Source organism: Oncorhynchus clarkii, chromosome 16 (assembly GCF_045791955.1).
Source record: "Oncorhynchus clarkii lewisi isolate Uvic-CL-2024 chromosome 16, UVic_Ocla_1.0, whole genome shotgun sequence".
NCBI lineage: Eukaryota > Metazoa > Chordata > Actinopteri > Salmoniformes > Salmonidae > Oncorhynchus > Oncorhynchus clarkii.
The window spans coordinates 74,460,620-74,482,164 of NC_092162.1; the positions used below are offsets into that span (position 1 = coordinate 74,460,620).

General features: G+C 51.1%; 1 protein-coding gene across 1 annotated transcript in view; it reads right to left on the reverse strand.

The window, feature by feature from the left end:
• LOC139367394 (uncharacterized) overlaps positions 1 to 21,545 on the reverse strand; it is a 229,958-nt gene that overhangs the window by 10,971 nt on the left and 197,442 nt on the right. The window contains exons 5-10 of the mRNA XM_071105590.1: positions 9,025 to 9,163; positions 8,732 to 8,852; positions 6,827 to 6,902; positions 5,994 to 6,130; positions 605 to 683; positions 400 to 487 (exon numbers count right to left, since the gene is read on the reverse strand). Coding sequence (XP_070961691.1) covers positions 400 to 487; positions 605 to 683; positions 5,994 to 6,130; positions 6,827 to 6,902; positions 8,732 to 8,852; positions 9,025 to 9,163 — 640 coding nt within the window. The remainder of the gene's footprint in view (positions 1 to 399; positions 488 to 604; positions 684 to 5,993; positions 6,131 to 6,826; positions 6,903 to 8,731; positions 8,853 to 9,024; positions 9,164 to 21,545) is intronic.

The window sequence follows — 21,545 nt, forward strand, 5'->3', positions numbered from 1 at the left end:
AGAAACAACCAGAGGAGGCTGGTGGGCTGAGATATCGGTGAACGGGATCATTGTAATGGAATAAATGGATCAAACACATGTTCATTCCATTACAGCCATTACAATGAGCCATTTCCTCCTGTACAGGTAGTTCCACCCACCAGCCTCCTCTGGAAGCAACAACTAAATCGTCATCGTCATAATCATGATAACTGTCATCATCACCATTATCTCCACAATCATCATTTTAATCCAGGCAAGTTAACGAAGTCATGGGAACGTATGTGGTACATAGAACACAGGGTTTAACTATCAACAGAGGACATATTTATATCATTTCACTGCTGTATCCTGTGACGAATAAATGTTGACATTTTTTAGTTAAAAAAAAACATGTACGAGTGGGAGGAGGATTCTTACCCTCCATTTGGCCTTTGCAAAGTTCTTCTCAAACTGGGCACACACTCCCTCCTTCAGGTTCTTCTCCGAGGCCCCGTTACCAGCAATCCTGACAGACAGAAACATAAACAAAATGAATGACAGAGATTCAATTAGTTTGTTGTGTGCGTGTGTGTGTGTTTGTATGTGTGTGTGTGTGTGTGTGTGTGTGTGTGTGTGTGCTCACCACTCGTGTAAGAGAGCATCTGCAGCTGTGATTCTCAGCATCTGGTCCACCTCCATCAGCCTACACACTAACTCCTTAGCTGAGAGGGGGCAGAGACCAGGAGAGAAGGGAGAGAGGAAGAGGGAGGGAGGAGAGGAGATGGGAAGGGGAGAGGGAGATAGAAGAGAGAGGGAGAGATGGAGAGGGAGAGAGAAGAGAGTGGTAGAGACGGCGGGAGAGAGAAGAGGGGGGGAGAGAGAAGAGAGACGGAGAGAGATGGAGAGACGAGAGGGGGAGAGAGAGAAGGGGGGAGAGACAAGAGATGAAGAGAAATGGAGAGACAAGAGAGCGAGAGTGAAAGAGAGAGAGAGAGAGAAGAGGTGGGAAGAGAGAGAAGGGGGAAGAGAAGATAGGGAAAGAGAAGAAAGATGGAGAGAGATGGAGAGAGAAGAACAAGGGAGAGAGAAGAGAGGGGGAGAGAGAAGAGAAGGAGAGGGGGAGAGAGAAGAGAGAGGGAGACAGAAGAGAGGGGGAGAGAGAAAAGAGAGAGAGGGAGGGGGAAAGATGAGGGGGAGAGACAAGAGATGAAGAAAGATGGAGAGAGAGAGAGAGAAAAGAGAGGGAAAGAGAAGAGAGAAGAGAGAGAGAAAGAAGAGTGAGGGGAGAGAAGAGAGGGGGAGAGAAGAGAAAAGGAGAGAAGAGAGGGAGAGAGAAGAGAGAGGAAGAGAGATGCAAAGACAGTATGTTAATGTGTACCTGCAGTAGAGCATTACCCCCCTCTAGTGGCTGGCTGTCTCTAGTGGCTGGCCATCTCTAGAAGCTGTCTCTAGTGGCTGTCTCTAGGGGCTGGCGGTCTCTAGTGGCTGTCTCTAGGGGCTGGCAGTCTCTAATGGCTGTCTCTAGTGGCTGTCTCTAGTGGCCGGCTGTCTCTAGTGGCTGTCTCTAGGGGCTGGCGGTCTCTAGTGGCTGTTTCTAGTGGCTGGCCATCTCTAGTGGCTGTCTCTAGTGACCAGCTGTCTCTAGTGGCTGGCTGTCTCTAGTGGCCAGCTGTCTCTAGTGGCCGGCTGTCTCTAGTGGCCGGCTGTCTCTAGTGGCCGGCTGTCTCTAGTGGCATGCTGTCTCTAGTGGCAGACGGTCTCTAGTGGCCGGCTGTCTCTAGTGGTATGCTGTCTCTAGTGGCCATCTCTAGTGGTATGCTGTCTCTAGTGGTTGTCTCTAGTGGCATGCTGTCTCTAGTGGCTGTCTCTAGTGGCATGCTGTCTCTAGTGGCATGCTGTCTATAGTGGCCGGCTGTCTCTAGTGGCATACAGTCTCTAGTGGCCATCTCTAGTGGCATGCTGTCTCTAGTGGCCATTTCTAGTGGCATGCTGTCTCTAGTGGCCATCTCTAGTGGCATGCTGTCTCTAGTGGCTGTCTCTAGTGGCATGCTGTCTCTAGTGGCTGTCTATAGTGAAATGCTGTCTCTATTGGCATGCTGTCTCTAGTGGCATGCTGTCTCTAGTGGCATGCTGTCTCTAGTGGCATGCTGTCTCTATTGGCATGCTGTATCTAGTGGCTGTCTCTAGTGGCATGCTGTCTCTAGTGGCCGGCTGTCTCTAGTGGCTGTCTCTAGTAGTATGCTGTCTCTAGTGGCTGTCTCTAGTAGTATGCTGTCTCTAGTGGTATGCTGTCTCTAGTGGTATGCTGTCTCTAGTGGTATGCTGTCTCTAGTGGCTGTCTCTAGTGGTATGCTGTCTCTAGTGGTTGTCTCTAGTGGTATGCTGTCTCCAGTGGTATGCTGTCTCTTGTGGCTGTCTCTAGTGGGTGTCTCTAGTGGCCGTCTCTAGTGGCATGCTGTCTCTAGTGGCCGTCTCTAATGGCCGTCTCTAGTGGTATGCTGTCTCTAGTGGTATGCTGTCTCTAGTGGTATGCTATCTCTAGTGGTAGGCTGTCTCTAGTGGTATGCTGTCTCTTGTGGCTGTCTCTAGTGGCTGTCGCTAGTGGCCGTCTCTAGTGGCATGCTGTCTCTAGTGGCTGTCTCTAGTGGTATGCTGTCTCTAGTGGTATGCTGTCTCCAGTGGCCGTCTCTAGTGGTATGCTGTCTCTATTTGCCGTCTCTAGTGGCATGCTGTCTCTAGTGGCCGGCTGTCTCTAGTGGCTGTCTCTAGTAGTATGCTGTCTCTAGTGGCTGTCTCTAGTAGTATGCTGTCTCTAGTGGTATGCTGTCTCTAGTGGTATGCTGTCTCTAGTGGTATGCTGTCTCTAGTGGCTGTCTCTAGTGGTATGCTGTCTCTAGTGGTTGTCTCTAGTGGTATGCTGTCTCCAGTGGTATGCTGTCTCTTGTGGCTGTCTCTAGTGGCTGTCTCTAGTGGCCGTCTCTAGTGGCATGCTGTCTCTAGTGGCCGTCTCTAATGGCCGTCTCTAGTGGTATGCTGTCTCTAGTGGTATGCTGTCTCTAGTGGTATGCTGTCTCTAGTGGCTGTCTCTAGTGGTATGCTGTCTCTAGTGGCTGTCTCTAGTGGTATGCTGTCTCTAGTGGTATGCTGTCTCTTGTGGCTGTCTCTAGTGGCTGTCGCTAGTGGCCGTCTCTAGTGGCATGCTGTCTCTAGTGGCTGTCTCTAGTGGTATGCTGTCTCTAGTGGTATGCTGTCTCCAGTGGCCGTCTCTAGTGGTATGCTGTCTCTATTTGCCGTCTCTAGTGGTATGCTGTCTCTAGTGGTTGTCTCTAGTGGCATGCTGTCTCTAGTGGCAGTCTCTAGTGGCATGCTGTCTCTAGTGGCATGCTGTCTATAGTGGCCGGCTGTCTCTAGAGGCCGGCTGTCTCTAGTGGCTGTCTCTAGTGGCATACAGTCTCTAGTGGCCATCTCTAGTGGCATGCTGTCTCTAGTGGCCATCTCTAGTGGCATGCTGTCTCTAGTGGCTGTCTCTAGTGGCATGCTGTCTCTAGTGGCTGTCTCTAGTGGCATGCTGTCTCTAGTGGCATGCTGTCTCTAGTGGCTGTCTCTAGTGGCCGGCTGCCTCTAGTGGCTGTCTCTAGTAGTATGCTGTCTCTAGTGGCTGTCTCTAGTAGTATGCTGTCTCTAGTGGTATGCTGTCTCTAGTGGTATGCTGTCTCTAGTGGCTGTCTCTAGTGGTATGCTGTCTCTAGTGGTTGTCTCTAGTTGGATGCTGTCTCTAGTGGTATGCTGTCTCTTGTGGCTGTCTCTAGTGGCTGTCTCTAGTGGCCGTCTCTAATGGCCGTCTGTAGTGGCATGCTGTCTCTAGTGGCATGCTGTCTCTAGTGGCCGTCTCTAGTGGCATGCTTTCTCTAGTGGTTGTCTCTAGTGGCATGCTGTCTCTAGTGGCTGTCTCTAGTGGATGGCTGTCTCTAGTGGCATGCTGTCTCTAGTGGCCATCTCTAGTGGCATGCTGTCTCTAGTGGCCATCTCTAGTGGCATGCTGTCTCTAGTGGCATGCTGTCTCTAGTGGCATGCTGTCTCTAGTGGCCATCTCTAGTGGCATGCTGTCTCTAGTGGCCATCTCTAGTGGCATACTGTCTCTAGTGGCCATCTCTAGTGGCCGGCTGTCTCTAGTGGCTGTCTCTAGTGGTATGCTGTCTCTAGTGGCTGTCTCTAGTGGTATGCTGTCTCTAGTGGTATGCTATCTCTAGTGGTAGGCTGTCTCTAGTGGTATGCTGTCTCTAGTGGCTGTCTCTAGTGGTATGCTGTCTCTAGTGGCTGTCTCTAGTGGTATGATGTCTCTAGTGGTATGCTGTCTCTAGTGGCTGTCTCTAGTGGCCGTCTCTAATGGCCGTCTCTAGTGGCCGGCTGTCTATAGTGGCTGTCTCTAGTGGCATGCTGTCTCTAGTGGCATGCTGTCTCTAGTGGCTGTCTCTAGTGGCATGCTGTCTCTAGTGGCCGTCTCTAGTGGCATGCTGTCTCTAGTGGCATGCTGTCTCTAGTGGTATGCTGTCTCTAGTGGCATGCTGTCTCTAGTGGCATGCTGTCTCTAGTGGCCGGCTGTCTCTAGTGGCATGCTGTCTCTAGTGGCATGCTGTCTCTAGTGGCCATCTCTAGTGGCATGCTGTCTCTAGTGGCCGGCTATCTCTAGTGGCAGGCTGTCTCTAGTGGCAAACAGTCTCTAGTGGCATGCTGTCTCTAGTGGCCGGCTGTCTATAGTGGCCGGCTGTCTCTAGTGGCATGGTATCTCTAGTGGCCGGCTGTCTCTAGTGGCATGGTATCTCTAGTGGCTGGCTGTCTCTAGTGGCCATCTCTAGTGGCATGCTGTCTCTAGTGGCCGGCTATCTCTAGTGGCAGGCTGTCTCTAGTGGCAAACAGTCTCTAGTGGCTGGCTGTCTTTAGTGGCAGGCTGTCTCTAGTGGCCGGCTGTCTCTAGTTGATGGCTGTCTCTAGTGGCATGCTGTCTCTAGTGGCAGGTCGTCTCTAGTGGCATGCTGTCTCTAGTGGCAGGCCGTCTCTAGTGGCAGGCTGTCTCTAGTGGCATGCTGTCTCTAGTGGCAGGCTGTCTCTAGTGGCCGGCTGTCTCTAGTGGCCGGCTTATGTGGTTGGCCGTCTCTAGGTACATACCACAGTCAGTCATAGGTACTTTGATGTTGTGTTGTTGTTGTTGTTGTGTTGTCGCTGTGTCGTTGTGTTGTCGTTGTGTCGTTGTGTTGTCGTTGTGTTGTCGTTATGTTGTCGTTGTGTTGTCATTGTGTCGTTGTGTTGTCGTTGTGTTGTCGGTGTGTTGTCGTTGTGTTGTTGTGTTGTCGTTGTGTTGTTGTGTTGTTGTTGTGTTGTCGTTGTGTTGTCGTTGTGTTGTCGTTGTGTTGTTGTGTTGTCGTTGTGTTGTTGTGTTGTTGTTGTGTTGTCGTTGTGTTGTCATTGTGTTGTCGTTATGTTGTCGTTGTGTTGTCATTGTGTTGTCATTGTGTTGTCATTGTGTCGTTGTGTTGTCGTTGTGTTGTCGTTGTGTTGTTGTGTTGTCGTTGTGTCGTTGTGTTGTCGTTGTGTCGTTGTGTTGTCATTGTGTCGTTGTGTTGTCGTTGTGTTGTCATTGTGTTGTCGTTGTCGTTGTGTTGTCATTGTGTTGTCGTTGTGTTGTCGTTGTGTTGTCGTGTTGTCGTTGTGTTGTTGTGTTGTCGTTGTGTTGTTGTTGTGTTGTCGTTGTGTTGTTGTGTTGTCGTTGTGTCATTGTGTTGTCGTTGTGTTGTCGTTGTGTTGTTGTGGTGTTGTTGTGTTGTCGTTGTGTTGTTGTTGTGTTGTTGTGTTGTCGTTGTGTTGTCGTTGTGTTGTCGTTGTGGTGTTGTGTTGTCGTTGTGTTGTCGTTGTGTTGTCGTTCTGTTGTTGTGTTGTCGTTGTGTTGTCGTTCTGTCGTTGTGTTGTTGTGTTGTCGTTGTGTTGTCGTTGTGTTGTCGTTGTCGTTGTGTTGTCGTTGTGCTGTCGTTGTGTACCTGGAACAGAGATGTCGTCCCAGTAAGGAGCGTCAAACTCAAACTCCCCGGCTATGATACGACAGAAGATGATCCGGTTGTGAAGGTCTGTGTTCTCTTCTTCTGTCTCGTCGTAGAACGGAGGATTCCCCGACAGACTAACAAAAAGAGACTCTTTTATCCAAAGAGACTTACAGAGAGAAAGCTTGTAGTTTAATGTCCGCAGAACCAGATCTCAACCCCCTAGAGGTCATCGACGTTTGCCGATTTAATAATACAGCAATAAATGTTATTGTATTCAAACCAGCTGCCGCGACAGATGTTATTGATGAGATATTTAGATATGTAGGAACGGCTGGCAAGGCATGAATTAACAGTATGTACATTAACAGTATGAACACTAACAGTATGTACATGCTATAACCCCTCTATGAACACTAACAGTATGTACATGCTATAACCCCTCTATGAACACTAACAGTATGTACATGCTATAACCCCTCTATGAACACTAACAGTATGTACATGCTATAACCCCTCTATGAACACTAACAGTATGTACATGCTATAACCCCTCTATGAACACTAACAGTATGTACATGCTATAACCCCTCTATGAACACTAACAGTATGTACATGCTATAACCCCTCTATGAACACTAACAGTATGTACATGCTATAACCCCTCTATGAACACTAACAGTATGTACATGCTATAACCCCTCTATGAATACTAACAGTATGTACATGCTATAACCCCTCTATGAACACTCTCAGTATGTACATACTATAACTCCTAAATGAACACTCACAGTGTGAAGACTACATGCTATAACTCCTTTATGAACACTCACAGTATGTACATGATGACCCCTACTGCCCAACAGTCCACTGGTCGACCGTACCGATGTCTGGCCACAACCTCAGGAGCTGAGAGAGAGAGAGAGAGAGAGAGAGAGAGAGAGAGAGAGAGAGAGAGAGAGAGAGAGAGAGAGAGAGAGAGAGAGAGAGAGAGACAGAGACAGAGAGAGAAAGAGAGAAAGAGAGAGAGAGATAGAGAGAGAGAGAGAGAGAGAGAGAGAGAGAGAGAGAGAGAGAGATAGTTAAGGGGTGATCGAGAGGGCAGGGGGAACGGAGAAAGAGGGCAGGGGGAACAGAGAGGCGACAACAAACTGGCTTCATTAATCATCAGATTAATCAGTCTGTATCTTCCTTCAGCATTCTCCTCTTTCAATCCCTTCATCTCTCATTCTCTCCCTCTTCTCATTACCTCGCTGTCTCCTCTCCTTGTCCCCTCTCCTCTCTTTTTCCATCCCCTCATCTCTCATTGCTCTGCCGTGCCTCACCCTCTCCTCCGTCTTTCCTAACTTTTATTTCACCAATCCCTTAATGCAGTTAATTTATTTCTCTCCCTTCATCCCTCCCTCCCTCCATCCCTCCTTATTCATCTATTTCATTTGGATGTAATTACTCTCTGGTGTGAATGACTGAGCTGCCCTTTACTGTAAATAAAAGACTGGAGGAGGAGGAAGAGAGGGATGAGGAGGAGAGGAGGAAGAGAGCAGAGAGAGGGGGAGAGCAGAGAGGGGGAGAGCAGAGAGGTCGAGAGCAGAGAGAGGTGGAGAGCAGAGAGGGGGAGAGCAGAGAGAGGTGGAGAGCAGAGAGGTGGAGAGCAGAGAGAGGTGGAGAGCAGAGAGGGGGAGAGCAGAGAGATGGAGAGCAGAGAGGTGGAGAGCAGAGAGAGGTGGAGAGCAGAGAGAGGTGGAGAGCAGAGAGAGGTGGAGAGCAGAGAGGGGGAGAGCAGAGAGGTGGAGAGCAGAGAGAGATGGAGAGCAGAGAGAGGTGGCGAGCAGAGAGAGGTGGAGAGCAGAGAGGTGGAGAGCAGAGAGAGGTGGAGAGCAGAGAGGTGGAGAGCAGAGAGGTGGAGAGCAGAGAGAGGTGGAGAGCAGAGAGAGGTGGAGAGCAGAGAGAGGTGAAGAGCAGAGAGGGGGAGAGCAGAGAGGGGTGGAGAGCAGAGAGGGGTGGAGAGCAGAGAGAGGTGGAGAGCAGAGAGGTGGAGAGCAGAGAGAGGTGGAGAGCAGAGAGGGGGAGAGCAGAGAGATGGAGAGCAGAGAGGTGGAGAGCAGAGAGAGGTGTAGAGCAGAGAGAGGTGGAGAGCAAAGAGAGGTGGAGAGCAGAGAGTGGGAGAGCAGAGAGGTGGAGAGCAGAGAGAGATGGAGAGCAGAGAGAGGTGGCGAGCAGAGAGAGGTGGAGAGCAGAGAGGTGGAGAGCAGAGAGAGGTGGAGAGCAGAGAGGTGGAGAGCAGAGAGGTGGAGAGCAGAGAGAGGTGGAGAGCAGAGAGAGGTGGAGAGCAGAGAGAGGTGAAGAGCAGAGAGTGGGAGAGCAGAGAGGGGGAGAGCAGAGAGGGGGAGAGCAGAGAGGTGGGGAGCAGAGAGGTGGAGAGCAGAGAGGGGGAGAGCAGAGAGGGGGAGAGCAGAGAGGGGGAGAGCAGAGAGGGAGAGAGCAGAGAGGGAGAGAGCAGAGAGATGGAGAGCAGAGAGGGGGAGAGCAGAGAGGTGGGGAGCAGAGAGGGGGAGAGCAGAGAGGGGGAGAGCAGAGAGGGGGAGAGCAGAGAGGGGGAGAGCAGAGAGGGAGAGAGCAGAGAGGGGGAGAGCAGAGAGGGAGAGAGCAGAGAGGGAGAGAGCAGAGAGATGGAGAGCAGAGAGGGGGAGAGCAGAGAGGTGGGGAGCAGAGAGGTGGAGAGCAGAGAGGTACTCTACCCAGGTACTCCGGTGTTCCACAGGGTTCTGTGATGGAACCGTTCTCAAACTTGGACAGGTAGAAATCTCGCAGAACCACTTTGTTGTGATTATTCTCTGTGTAGTACATCAGGTTCTCCAACTGTAGAACCACAAAACACACCACACACACTCATAAACCTGAAGCACACTCACTCATAAACATGAAGCACACACACTCAGAAACCTGAAGCACACACACTCAGAAACCTGAAGCACACACACACACACACACACACACACACACACACACACACACACACACACACATTTACCTTGAGGTTCCTGTGTACGATGTTGAGTGAGTGTAGATAGGATACAGCCTCTAGAACCTGTTTGATCACGTTGGAAGCATCTCTCTCTGTGTAATTCCCCTGGTCCAGAATCCAGTCAAACACATCACCGCCTGTAGCCCTGCAACACACACACACACACACACACACACACACACACACACACACACACAAACGCACACGCACACGCACACGCACACACACACACACCTGGTTATTAAATTCAATAAGGCCTGTGAGTCCAACGACTCCCTGGTCTCTCTCATTATTACCCCTGGTCCAACGACTCCCTGGTCTCTCTCTCATTACCGCAGGTCTCTCTCATCATTACTCCCGGTCCAACGACTCCCTGGTCTCTCTCATCATTACCCCTGGTCCAACGACTCCCCAGTCTCTCTCATCATTACCCCTGGTATATCTCATCATTACCCATGGTCTCTCTCATCATTACCCCTGGTCTCTCTCATCATTACCCTTGGTCCAACGACTCCCTGGTCTCTCTCAACATTACCCCTGGTCTCTCTCATCATTAACCTTGGTACAACGACTCCCTGGTCTCTCTCTCTCATTACCCCAGGTACAATGACTCCCTGGTCTCTCTCTCTCATTACCCCTGGTCCAACAACTCCCTGCTCTCTCTCATTACCCCTTGTCAAACGACTCCCTGGTGTCGCTCTCTCATTACCCCTGGTCCAACGACTCCCTGCTCTCTCTCATTACCCCTGGTCCTACGACTCCCTGGTCTCTCTCTCTCATTACCCCTGGTCCAACGACTCCCTGGTCTCTCTCATCATTACCCCTGGTCTCTCTCATCATTACCCCTGGTATCTCTCATCATTACCCTTGGTCTCTCTCATCATTACCCCTGGTACAACGACTCCCTGGTCTCTCTCATTATTACCCCTGGTCTCTCATCACTAACCCTGGTCTCTCTCATCATTACCCCTGGTCTCTCTCTCATTACCTCTGGTCCAACGACTCCCTGGTCTCTCTCATTACCCCTGGTCCAACGAATCCCTGGTCTCTCTCATCATTACCCCTGGTCTCTCCCATCATTACCCCTGGTCTCTCTCATCATTGCCCCTGGAACAACGGCTCCCTGGTCTCTCTCATCATTACCCCTGGTCTCTCTCATCATTACCCCTGGTCTCTCTCATCATTACCCTTGGAACAACGGCTCCCTGGTCTCTCTCATCATTACCCCTGGGACAATGGCTCCCTGGTTTCTCTCATCATTACCCCTGGTCTCTGTCATCATTACCCATGGAACAACGGCTCCATGGTCTCTCTCATCATTACCCCTGGTCTCTCTCATCATTACCCCTGGAACAACGGCTCCCTGGTGTCTCTCATCATTACCCCTGGTCTGTCTCATCATTACCCCTGGTCCAACGGCTTCCTGGTCTCGCTCATCATTACCCCTGGTCTGTCTCATCATTACCCCTGGTCCAACGGCTTCCTGGTCTCTCTCATCATTACCCCTGGTCTGTCTCATTTTACCCCTGGTCCAAAGGCTTCCTGGTCTTACTCATCATTACCCCTGGTCTCTGTCATAATTTTCCCTGGTCCAACGGCTTCCTGGTCTCTCTCATCATTACCCCTGGTCTGTCTCCTCATTACCCCTGGTCCAATGGCTCCCTGGTCTCTGTCCCATTACCCTTGGTCTCTCTCATAATTACTCCTGGTCCAACGACTCCCTGGTCTCTCTCATCATTAACCTTGGTACAACGACTCCCTGGTCTCTCTCTCTCATTACCCCTGGTACAATGACTCCCTGGTCTCTCTCTCTCATTACCCCTGGTCCAACAACTCCCTGCTCTCTCTCATTACCCCTGGTCAAACGACTCCCTGGTGTCGCTCTCTCATTACCCCGGGTCCAACGACTCCCTGCTCTCTCTCATTACCCCTGGTCCAACGACTCCCTGGTCTCTCTCATTATTACCAATGGTCTCTCATCATTAACCCTGGTACAACGACTCCCTGGTCTCATTACCCCTGGTACAATGTCTCCCTGGTCTCTCTCTCTCATTACCCCTGGTCCAACGACTCCCTGGTCTCTCTCATTACCCCTGGTCCAACGACTCCCTGGTCTCTCTCATTACCCCTGGTAACGACTCCCTGGTCTCTCTCATCATTACCCCTGGTCTCTCTCATCATTACCCCTGGTCCAACAGCTCCCTGGTATCTCTCATCATTACCCCTGGTCTCTCTCATTATTACCACTGGTCCAATGGCTCCCTGGTCTCTGCCACATTACCCCTGGTGTCTCTCATCATTACCCCTGGTCTCTCTCATCATTATCCCTGGTACAACGACTCCCTGGTCTATCTCTCATTACCCCTGGTACAATGACTCCCTGGACTATCTCTCTCATTACCCCTGGTCCAACGACTCCCTGGTCTCTCTCATCATTACCCCTTGAACAACGGCTCCCTGGTCTCTCTCATCATTACCCCTGGAATAACAGCTCCCTGGTCTCTCTCATCATTACCCCTGGTCTCTCTCATCATTACCCCTTGTCAGACGGCTCCCTGGTCTCTCTCATCATTACCCCTGGGCTCTCTCATCATTAACCCTGGTACAACGACTCCCTGGTCTCTCGCTCATTACCTCTGGTACAATGACTCCCTGGTCTCTCTCTCTCATTACCCCTGGTCCAACGACTCCCTGGTCTCTCCCATCATTATCCCTGGTCTCTCTCATCATTACCCCTGGTCCAACAGCTCCCTGGTCTCTCTCATCATTACCCCTGGTCTCTCTTATTATTACCCCTGGTCCAATGGCTCCCTGGTCTCTGTCCCATTACCCCTGGTCCCTCTCATCATTACCCCTGGTCTCTCTCATCATTACCCCTGGTACAATGACTCCCTGGACTCTCTCTCTCATTACCCCTGGACCAACGACTCCCTGGTCTCTCTCATTACCCCTGGTCAAACGACTCCCTGGTCTCTCTCTCATTACCCTGGTCCTACGACTCCCTGGTCTCTCTCTCATTACCCCTGGTCCAACGACTCCCTGGTCTCTCTCTCATTACCCCTGGTCCATCGACTCCACGGTCTCTCTCCCATTACCCCTGGTCCAACGACTCCCTGGTCTCTCTCTCATTACCCCTGGTCCAACGACTCCCTGGTCTCTCTCATCATTACCCCTGGTCTCTCTCATCATTACCCCTGGGCTCTCTCATCATTAACCCTGGTACAACGACTCCCTGGTCTCTCGCTCATTACCCCTGGTACAATGACTCCCTGGTTTCTCTCTCTCATTACCCCTGGTCCAACGACTCCCTGATCTCTCTCATTACTACCCCTGGTCTCTCTCATCATTACCCCTGGTACAATGCCTCCCTGGTCTCTCTCTCTCATTACCCCTGGTCCAACGACTCCCTGGTCTCTCTCATTACCCCTGGTCAAACGACTCCCTGGTCTCTCTCTCTCATTACCCTGGTCCTACGACTCCCTGGTCTCTCTCTCATTATCCCTGGTCCAACGACTCCCTGATCTCTCTCATCATTACCCCTGGTCTCTCTCTCTCTCATTACCCCTGGTCCAACGACTCCCTGGTCTCTCTCATCATTACCCCTGGTCTCTCTCATCATTACCCCTGGTCTCTCTCATCATTGCCCCTGGAACAACGGCTCCCTGGTCTCTCTCATCATTACCCCTGGTCTCTCTCATCATTACCCCTGGTCTCTCTCATCATTACCCCTGGTCTCTCTCTCTCATTACCCCTGGAACAACGGCTCCCTGGTCTCTCTCATCATAACCCCTGGTCTCTCTCATCATTACCCCTGGAACAACGGCTCCCTGGTCTCTCTCATCATTACCCCTGGGCTCTCTCATCATTACCCCTAGTCTCTCTCATCATTACCCCTGGTCCAACGGCTCCCTGGTCTCTCTCATCATTACCCCTGGTCTCTCTCATCATCACCCCTGGTCCAATGGCTTCCTAATCGCTCTCATCATTACCCCTGGTTAGACGGCTCCCTGGTCTCTCTCATCATTACCCCTGGGCTCTCTCATCATTAACCCTGGTACAACGACTCCCTGGTCTCTCGCTCATTACCCCTGGCACAATGACTCCCTGGTCTCTCTCTCTCATTACCCCTGGTCCAACGACTCCCTGATCTCTCTCATCATTACCCCTGGTGTCTCTCATCATTACCCCTGGTCCAATGGCTCCCTGGTGACTCTCATCATTACCCCTGGTCAGACGGCTCCCTGGTCTCTCTCATCATTACCCCTGGTCTCTCTCATCATTACCCCTGGTCTCTCTCATTATTACCCCTGGTCCAATGGCTCCCTGGTCTCTGTCCCATTACCCCTGGTCTCTCTCATCATTACCCCTGGTCTCTCTCATCATTACCCCTGGTCTCTCTCATCATTAACCCTGGTACAACGACTCCCTGGTCTCTCTCTCATTACCCCTGGTACAATGACTCCCTGGACTCTCTCTCTCATTACCCCTGGTCCAACGACTCCCTGGTCTCTCTCTCATTACCCCTGGTCCAACAACTCCCCGGTCTCTCTCTCATTACCCCTGGTCCAACGACTCCCTGGTCTCTCTCTCATTACCCCTGGTCCAACGACTCCCTGGTCTCTCTCATCATTACCCCTGGTCTCTCTCATCATTGCCCCTGGAACAACGACTCCCTGGTCTCTCTCATCATTAGTCCTGGTCTCTCTCATCATTACCCCTGGTCTCACTCATCATTACCCCTGGTCTCGCTCATCATTACCCCTGGTCCCTCTCTCTCATTACCCCTTGTCCAACGACTCCCTGGTATCTCTCTCATTACCCCTGGTCTCAATCATAATTACCCCTGGTCCAACGACTCCCTGGTCTCTCTCATCATTACCCCTGGTCTCTCTCATCATTACCCTTGGTCTCTCTCATCATTATCCCTGGTCCAACGACTCCTTGGTCTCTCTCATTAACCCCTGGACTCTCTCATCATTACCCCTGGTCTCTCTCATCATTACCCCTGGTCCAACGACTCTCTGGTCTCTCTGATCATTAACCCTGGTCCAACGTCTCCCTGGTCTCTCTGTTCATTACCCCTGGTCTCTCTCATCATTACCCCCGGACTCTCTCATCATTACCCCTAGAACAACAGCTCCCTGCTCTCTCTCATAATTACCCCTGGTTTCTTACATCATAAATCCTGGTCTCTCTCCTCATTACCCCTGGTCTCTCTCATCATTACCCCTGGTCTCTCTCATCATTACCCTTGGTCTCTTTCATAATTACCCCTGGTCTCTCTCATCATTACCCCTGGTCCAACGACTCCCTGGTCTCTCTCATCATTACCCCTGGTCCAACGGCTCCCTGGTCTCTCTCATCATTACCCCTGGTCTCTCTCTCATTACCCCTGGTACAATGACTCCCGGGTCACTCTCTCATTACCCCTGGTCCTACGACTCCCTGGTCCCTCTCTCATTACCCCTGGTCCAACGACTCCCTGGTCTCTCTCTCATTACCCCTGGCCCAACGACTCCCCGGTCTCTCTCTCATTACCCCTGGTCCAACGACTCCCTGGTCTCTCTCTCATTACCCCTGGTCCAACGACTCCCTGGTCTCTCTCATCATTACCCCTGGTCTCTCTCATCATTACCCCTGGTCTCTCTCATCATTAACCCTGGTACAACGACTCCCTGGTCTCTCTCTCATTACCCCTGGTACAATGACTCCCTGGACTCTCTCTCTCATTACCCCTGGTCCAACGACTCCCTGGTCTCTCTCTCATTACCCCTGGTCCAACAACTTCCCGGTCTCTCTCTCATTACCCCTGGTTCAACGACTCCCTGGTCTCTCTCTCATTACCCCTGGTCCAACGACTCCCTGGTCTCTCTCATCATTACCCCTGGTCTCTCTCATCATTGCCCCTGGAACAACGGCTCCCTGGTCTCTCTCATCATTAGTCCTGGTCTCTCTCATCATTACCCCTGGTCTCACTCAGCATTACCCCTGGTCTCTCTCATCATTACCCCTGGTCCCTCTCTCTCATTACCCCTTGTCCAACGACTCCCTGGTATCTCTCTCATTACCCCTGGTCTCAATCATAATTACCCCTGGTCCAACGACTCCCTGGTCTCTCTCATCATTACCCCTGGTCTCTCTCATCATTACCCTTGGTCTCTCTCATCATTACCCCTGGTCCAACGACTCCTTGGTCTCTCTCATTAACCCCTGGTCTCTCTCATCATTACCCCTGGTCTCTCTCATCATTACCCCTGGTCCAACGACTCTCTGGTCTCTCTGATCATTACCCCTGGTCCAACGTCTCCCTGGTCTCTCTGTTCATTACCCCTGGTCTCTCTCATCATTACCCCCGGACTCTCTCATCATTACCCCTAGAACAACAGCTCCCTGCTCTCTCTCATAATTACCCCTGGTCTCTTACATCATTAATCCTGGTCTCTCTCCTCATTACCCCTGGTCTCTCTCATCATTACCCCTGGTCTCTCTCATCATTACCCTTGGTCTCTTTCATAATTACCCCTGGTCTCTCTCATCATTACCCCTGGTCCAACGACTCCCTGGTCACTCTCATCATTACCCCTGGTCCAACGGCTCCCTGGTCTCTCTCATCATTACCCCTGGTCTCTCTCTCATTACCCCTGGTACAATGACTCCCGGGTCACTCTCTCATTACCCCTGGTCCTACGACTCCCTGGTCCCTCTCTCATTACCCCTGGTCCAACGACTCCCTGGTCTCTCTCTCATTACCCCTGGTCCAACGACTCCCCGGTCTCTCTCTCATTACCCCTGGTCCAACGACTCCCTGGTCTCTCTCTCATTACCCCTGGTCCAACGACTCCCTGGTCTCTCTCATCATTACCCCTGGTCTCTCTCATCATTACCCCCGGTCTCTCTCATCATTACACCTGGAACAACGGCTCCATGGTCTCTCTCATCTTTACCCCTGGTCTCTCTCTCATTACCCCTGGTCCAACGACTCCCCGGTCTCTCTCTTATTACCCCTGGTCCAACGACTACCTGGTCTCTCATCATTACCCCTGGTCTCTCTCATCATTACCCTTGGTCTCTTTCATCATTACCCCTGGTCTCTCTCATCATTACCCCTGGACCAACGACTCCCCGGTCTCTCTCTCATTACCCCTGGTCCAACGACTCCCTGGTCTCTCTCTCATTACCCCTGGTCCAACGACTCCCTGGACTCTCTCATCATTATCCCTGGTCTCTCTCATCATTACCCCCGGTCTCTCTCATCATTACACCTGGAACAACGGCTCTCTCATCTTTACCCCTGGTCTCTAACATCATTAATCCTGGTCTCTCTCATCATTACCCCTGGTCTCTCTCATCATTGCCCCTGGAACAACGACTCCCCGGTCTCTCTCATCATTAGCCCTGGTCTCTCTCATCATTACCCCTGGTCTCTCTCATCATTACCCCTGGTCTCTCTCTCTCATTACCCCTTGTCCAACGACTCCCTCGTATCTCTCTCATTACCCCTGGTCTCAATCATCATTACCCCTGGTCCAACGACTCCCTGGTCTCTCTCATCATTACCCCTGGTCTCTCTCATCATTACCCTTAGTCTCTCTCATCATTACCCCTGGTCCAACGACTCCTTGGTCTCTCTCATTTACCCCTGGTCTCTCTCATCATTACCCCTGGTCTCTTTCATCATTACTCCTGGTCCAACGACTCTCTGGTCTCTCTGATCATTACCCCTGGTCCAACGGCTCCCTGGTCTCTCTCTCATTACCCCTGGTCAGACGGCTCCCTGGTCTCTGTCATCATTACCCCTGGTCCAACGGCTCCCATGTCTCTCTCCTCATTACCCATGGTCTCTCTCATCATTACCCCTGGTCCAACGGCTCCCATGTCTCTCTCATCATTACCCCTGGTCTCTCTCATCATTACCACTGGTCTCTATCTCATTACCCCTGGTCCAACGACTCCCTGGTCTCTCTCTCATTACCCCTGGTCCAACGACTCCCTGGTCTCTCTCTCATTAACTCTGGTCCAACGACTCCCTGGTCTCTCTCTCATTACCCCTGGTCCAACGACTCCCTGGTCTCTCTCGTCATTACCCATGGTCTCTCTCATCATTACCCCCGGTCTCTCTCATCATTACCCCTGGAACAACGGCTCCCTGGTCTCTCTCATCATTACCCCTGGTCTCTAACATCATTAACCCCTGGTCTCTCTCATCATTACCCCTGGTCCAACGACTCCCTGGTCTCTCTCTCATTACCCCTGGTACAATGACTCCCTGGTCTCTCTCTCTCATTACCCCTGGTCCAACGACTCCCTGGTCTCTCTCATTACCCCTGGTCAAACGACTCCCTGGTCTCTCTCTCTCTTTACCCTAGTCCTACGACTCCCTGGTCTCTCTCGCCCATTACCCCTCGTCCAACGACTCCATGGTCTCTCTCTCATTACCCCTGGTCTCTCTCATCATTACCACTGGTCTCTATCTCATTACCCCTGGACCAACGACTCCCTGGTCTCTCTCTCATTACCTGTGGTCCAACGACTCCCTGGTCTCTCTCTCATTAACCCTGGTCCAACGACTCCCTGGTCTCTCTCTCATTACCCCTGGTCCAACGACTCCCTGGTCTCTCTCATCATTACCCATGGTCTCTCTCATCATTACCCCCGGTCTCTCTCATCATTACCCCTGGAACAAAGGCTCCCTGGTCTCTCTCATCATTACCCCTGGTCTCTAACATCATTAATCCTGGTCTCTCTCATCATTACCCCTGGTCTCTCTCATCATTACCCCTGGTCTCTCTCTCTCATTAGCCCTGGTCCAACAACTCCCTGGTCTCTCTCTCATTACCCCTGGTCTCAATCATTATTACCGCTGGTCCAACGACTCCCTGGTTTCTCTCATCATTACCCCTTGTCTCTTTCATCATTCCCCCTGGTCTCTCTCATCATTACCCCTGGTCTCTTTCATCATTACCCCTGGTCTCTCTCATCATTACCCCTGGTCTCTCTCATCATTACCCCTGGATTCTCTCATCATTACCCCTGGTCTCTCTCATCATTACCCCCGGTCTCTCTCATCATTACCCCTGGATTCTCTCATCATTTCCCTTGGTATCTTTCATCATTACCCCTGGTCTCTCTCATCATTACCCCTGGTCCAACGACTCCCTGGTCTCTCTCATCATTACCCCTGGTCTCTCTCATCATTACCCCTGGATTCTCTCATCATTACCCCTGGTCTCTCTCATCATTACCCCCGGTCTCTCTCATCATTACCCCTGGTCTCTTTCATCATTACCCCTGGTCTCTCTCATCATTACCCTGGTCCAACGACTCCCTGGTCTCTCTCATCATTAACCCTGGTCCAACGGCTCCCTGGTCTCTCTCATCATTACCCCGGTCTCTCTCATCATTACCCCTAGAACAACGGCTCCCTGCTCTATCTCATCATTACCCCTGGTCTCTAACATCATTAATCCTGTTCTCTCTCATCATTACCCCTGGTCTCTCTCATCATTACTACTGGTCCAAAGGCTCCCTGGTCTCTCTCATCATTACCCCTGGTCTCTCTCTCATTACTCCTGGTCTCTCTCATCATTACCCCTGGTTTCTCTAATCATTACACCTGGTCCAACGGCTCCCTGGTTTCTCTAATCATTACCCCTGGTCCAACGGTTCCCTGGTTTTTCTCATCATTATCCCTGGTCCAACGGCTCCCTGGTCTCTCTCATTATTACCCCTGGCCTCTCTCATCATTACCCATGGTCTCTCTCTCATCATTACCCCTGGTCTCTCTCATCGTTATCCCTGGTCTCTCTCATCGTTATCCCTGGTCTCTCTCATCATTACCCCTGTTCCAACGGCTCCCTGGTCTCTCTCATCATTACCCCTGGTCCAACGACTCCCTGTTCTCTATCATCATTACCCCTGGTCTCTCTCATCATTACCCCTGGTCCAATGACTCCCTGGTCTCTCTCATCATTACCCCTGGTCTCTCTCATCATTACCCCTGGTCTCTCTCATCATTACCCCTGGTCTCTATTATCATTACCCTTGGTCTCTTTCATAATTACCCCTGGTCTCTCTCATCATTACCCCTGGTCCAACGACTCCCTGGTCTCTTTCATCATTACCCCTGGTCCAACGGCTCCCTGGTCTCTCTCATCATTACCCCTGGTCTCTCTCATCATTACCCCTGGGCTCTCTCATCATTATCCCTGGTCTCTCTCATCATTACCCCGGTCTCTCTCATCATTACCCCTGGTCTCTCTCATCATTACCCCTGGTCTCTCTCATCATTACTGTCCTGTTTTATATATCCCATAATAATCTGTTTCAAACAAATGATTAAAGCAATCACAGCTATCCAATAAGAGCCCTCTGAGCCAGGAGCTAACCCAATGAGCTGTTAGACGCTATCATTTCTGTAAACTACTTTATTAAAAAAGTGTAGGTGTATGTGTGTATGTGTGTGTGTGTATGTGTGTGTGTGTGTGTGTGTATGTGTGTGTGTGTGTGTGTGTGTGTGTGCCTGTATGTGTGTGTTTGTGTGTGTGTATGTGTGTGTGTGTGTGTGTATGTGTGTGTGTGTGTCTGTGTGTGTGTGTGTGTGTGTGTGTGTGTGTGTGTGTATGTGTGTGTGTGTGTGTGTGTGTGTGTGTGTGTGTGTGTGTGTGTGTGTGTGTGTGTGTGTGTGTGTGTGTGCCTGTATGTGTGCGTGGACAAGTCATGCCGTATGATTTTTAATAATCATATTGACTCTGCCTCATCAATTTTGATGGTATTTCCAGCCAGCCTTGTTGCTGTATCTCTAGTGAATAGAGAAAGTGTATGTGTCCGTCACTAGTGAATAGAGAGAGGGACAGAGAGGGACAGAGAGAGAGTGAAAAAGAGAGAGGGGCAGAGAGAGGGACAGAGAGAGAGAGACAAAGAGAGAGGGACAGAGAGAGAGGGACAAAGAGAGGAACAGAGAGAGAGGGACAAAGAGAGAGGGGCAGAGAGAGGGACAAAGTGAGGAACAGAGAGAGAGGGACAAAGAGAGGCACTGAGAGAGAGGGACAAAGAGAGAGGGGCAGAGAGAGGGACAGAGAGAGAGGGACAAAGAGAGAGCGACAAAGAGAGAGGGACAAAGAGAGAGGGACAGAGAGAGAGGGACAAAGAGAGAGGGACAGAGAGAGAGGGACAAAGAGAGAGAGACAGAGACAGAGGGACAGAGAGAAAGGGACAGAGAGAGAGAGGGACAGAGAGAGAGGGACAGAGATATGGACAGAGAGAGAGGGACAAAGAGAGAGAGAGGGACATACAGTGGGACAGAGAGAGAGGGACAGAGAGAGAGGGACAAAGAGAGAGAGACAGAGAGAGGGACAGACAGTGGGACAGAGAGAGAGGGACAGAGAAAGAGAGACAAAGAGAGAGGGACAAAGAGAGAGGGACAGAGAGAGAGGGACAAAGAGAGAGGGACAGAGAGAGAGGGACAAAGACAGAGGGACAAAGACAGAGGGACAGAGAGAGAGGGACAAATAGAGAGTTACAAAGAGAGAGGGACAAAGAGAGAGGGACAGAGAGAGAGGGACAAAGAGAGAGGGACAAAGACAGAGGGACAAAGAGAGAGGGACAGAGAGAGAGGGAAAAAGAGAGACGGACAGAGAGAGAGGGACAAAGAGAGAGGGACAGAGACAGAGGGACAGAGAGAGAGGGACAAAGACAGAGGGACAAAGAGAGAGGGACAGAGAGAGAGGGAAAAAGAGAGAGGGACAGAGAGAGAGGGACAAAGAGAGAGGGACAGAGACAGAGGGACAGAGAGAGAGGGACAAAGACAGAGGGACAAAAAGAGAGGGACAGAGACAGAGGGACAGAGAGAGAGGGACAAAGAAAGAGGGACAGAGAGAGAGGGACAGAGAGAGAGAGGGACAGAGAGAGAAGGACAGAGAGAGACAGGAGATTGTTGGGGGCATCTAAAGAAGCGAAGCTACAGTTTTATTGATTTGATCTTCAGTCAAAACTCTCAAGGTGATGAAAAGAAATGGGATGAAAACAGAACAGACCAGGGCCTGGTTTCCCTCAAGCCTCTTAAGGCCTGGTTTCCCTCAAGCCTCTTAAGGCCTGGTTTCCCTCAAGCCTGTTAAGGCCTGGTTTCCCTCAAGCCTCTTAAGGCCTGGTTTCCCTCAAGCCTCTTAAGGCTTGGTTTCCCTCAAGCCTCTTAAGGCCTGGTTTAAGGAGCAGGCCTCCCTATACTATTAGTCCTGCATCCTGTATTAGCTGGCCGTATACCTGTAGCCCCCCCTCTACTATTAGTCCTGTATTAGCTGGCCGTATACCTGTAGCCCCCCCCCTCTACTATTAGTCCTGTATTAGCTGTCCGTATAGCTACCTGTAGCCCCCCCCCCCCCTCTACTATAAGTCCTGTACTAGTCCTGTATTAGCTGTCCGTATAGCTACCTGCAGCCCCCCCCCCCCCCCTCTACTATTAGTCCTGTATCCTGTATTAGCTGGTCGTATAGCTATCTGTAGCTCCCCCCTCTACTATTAGTCCTGTATTA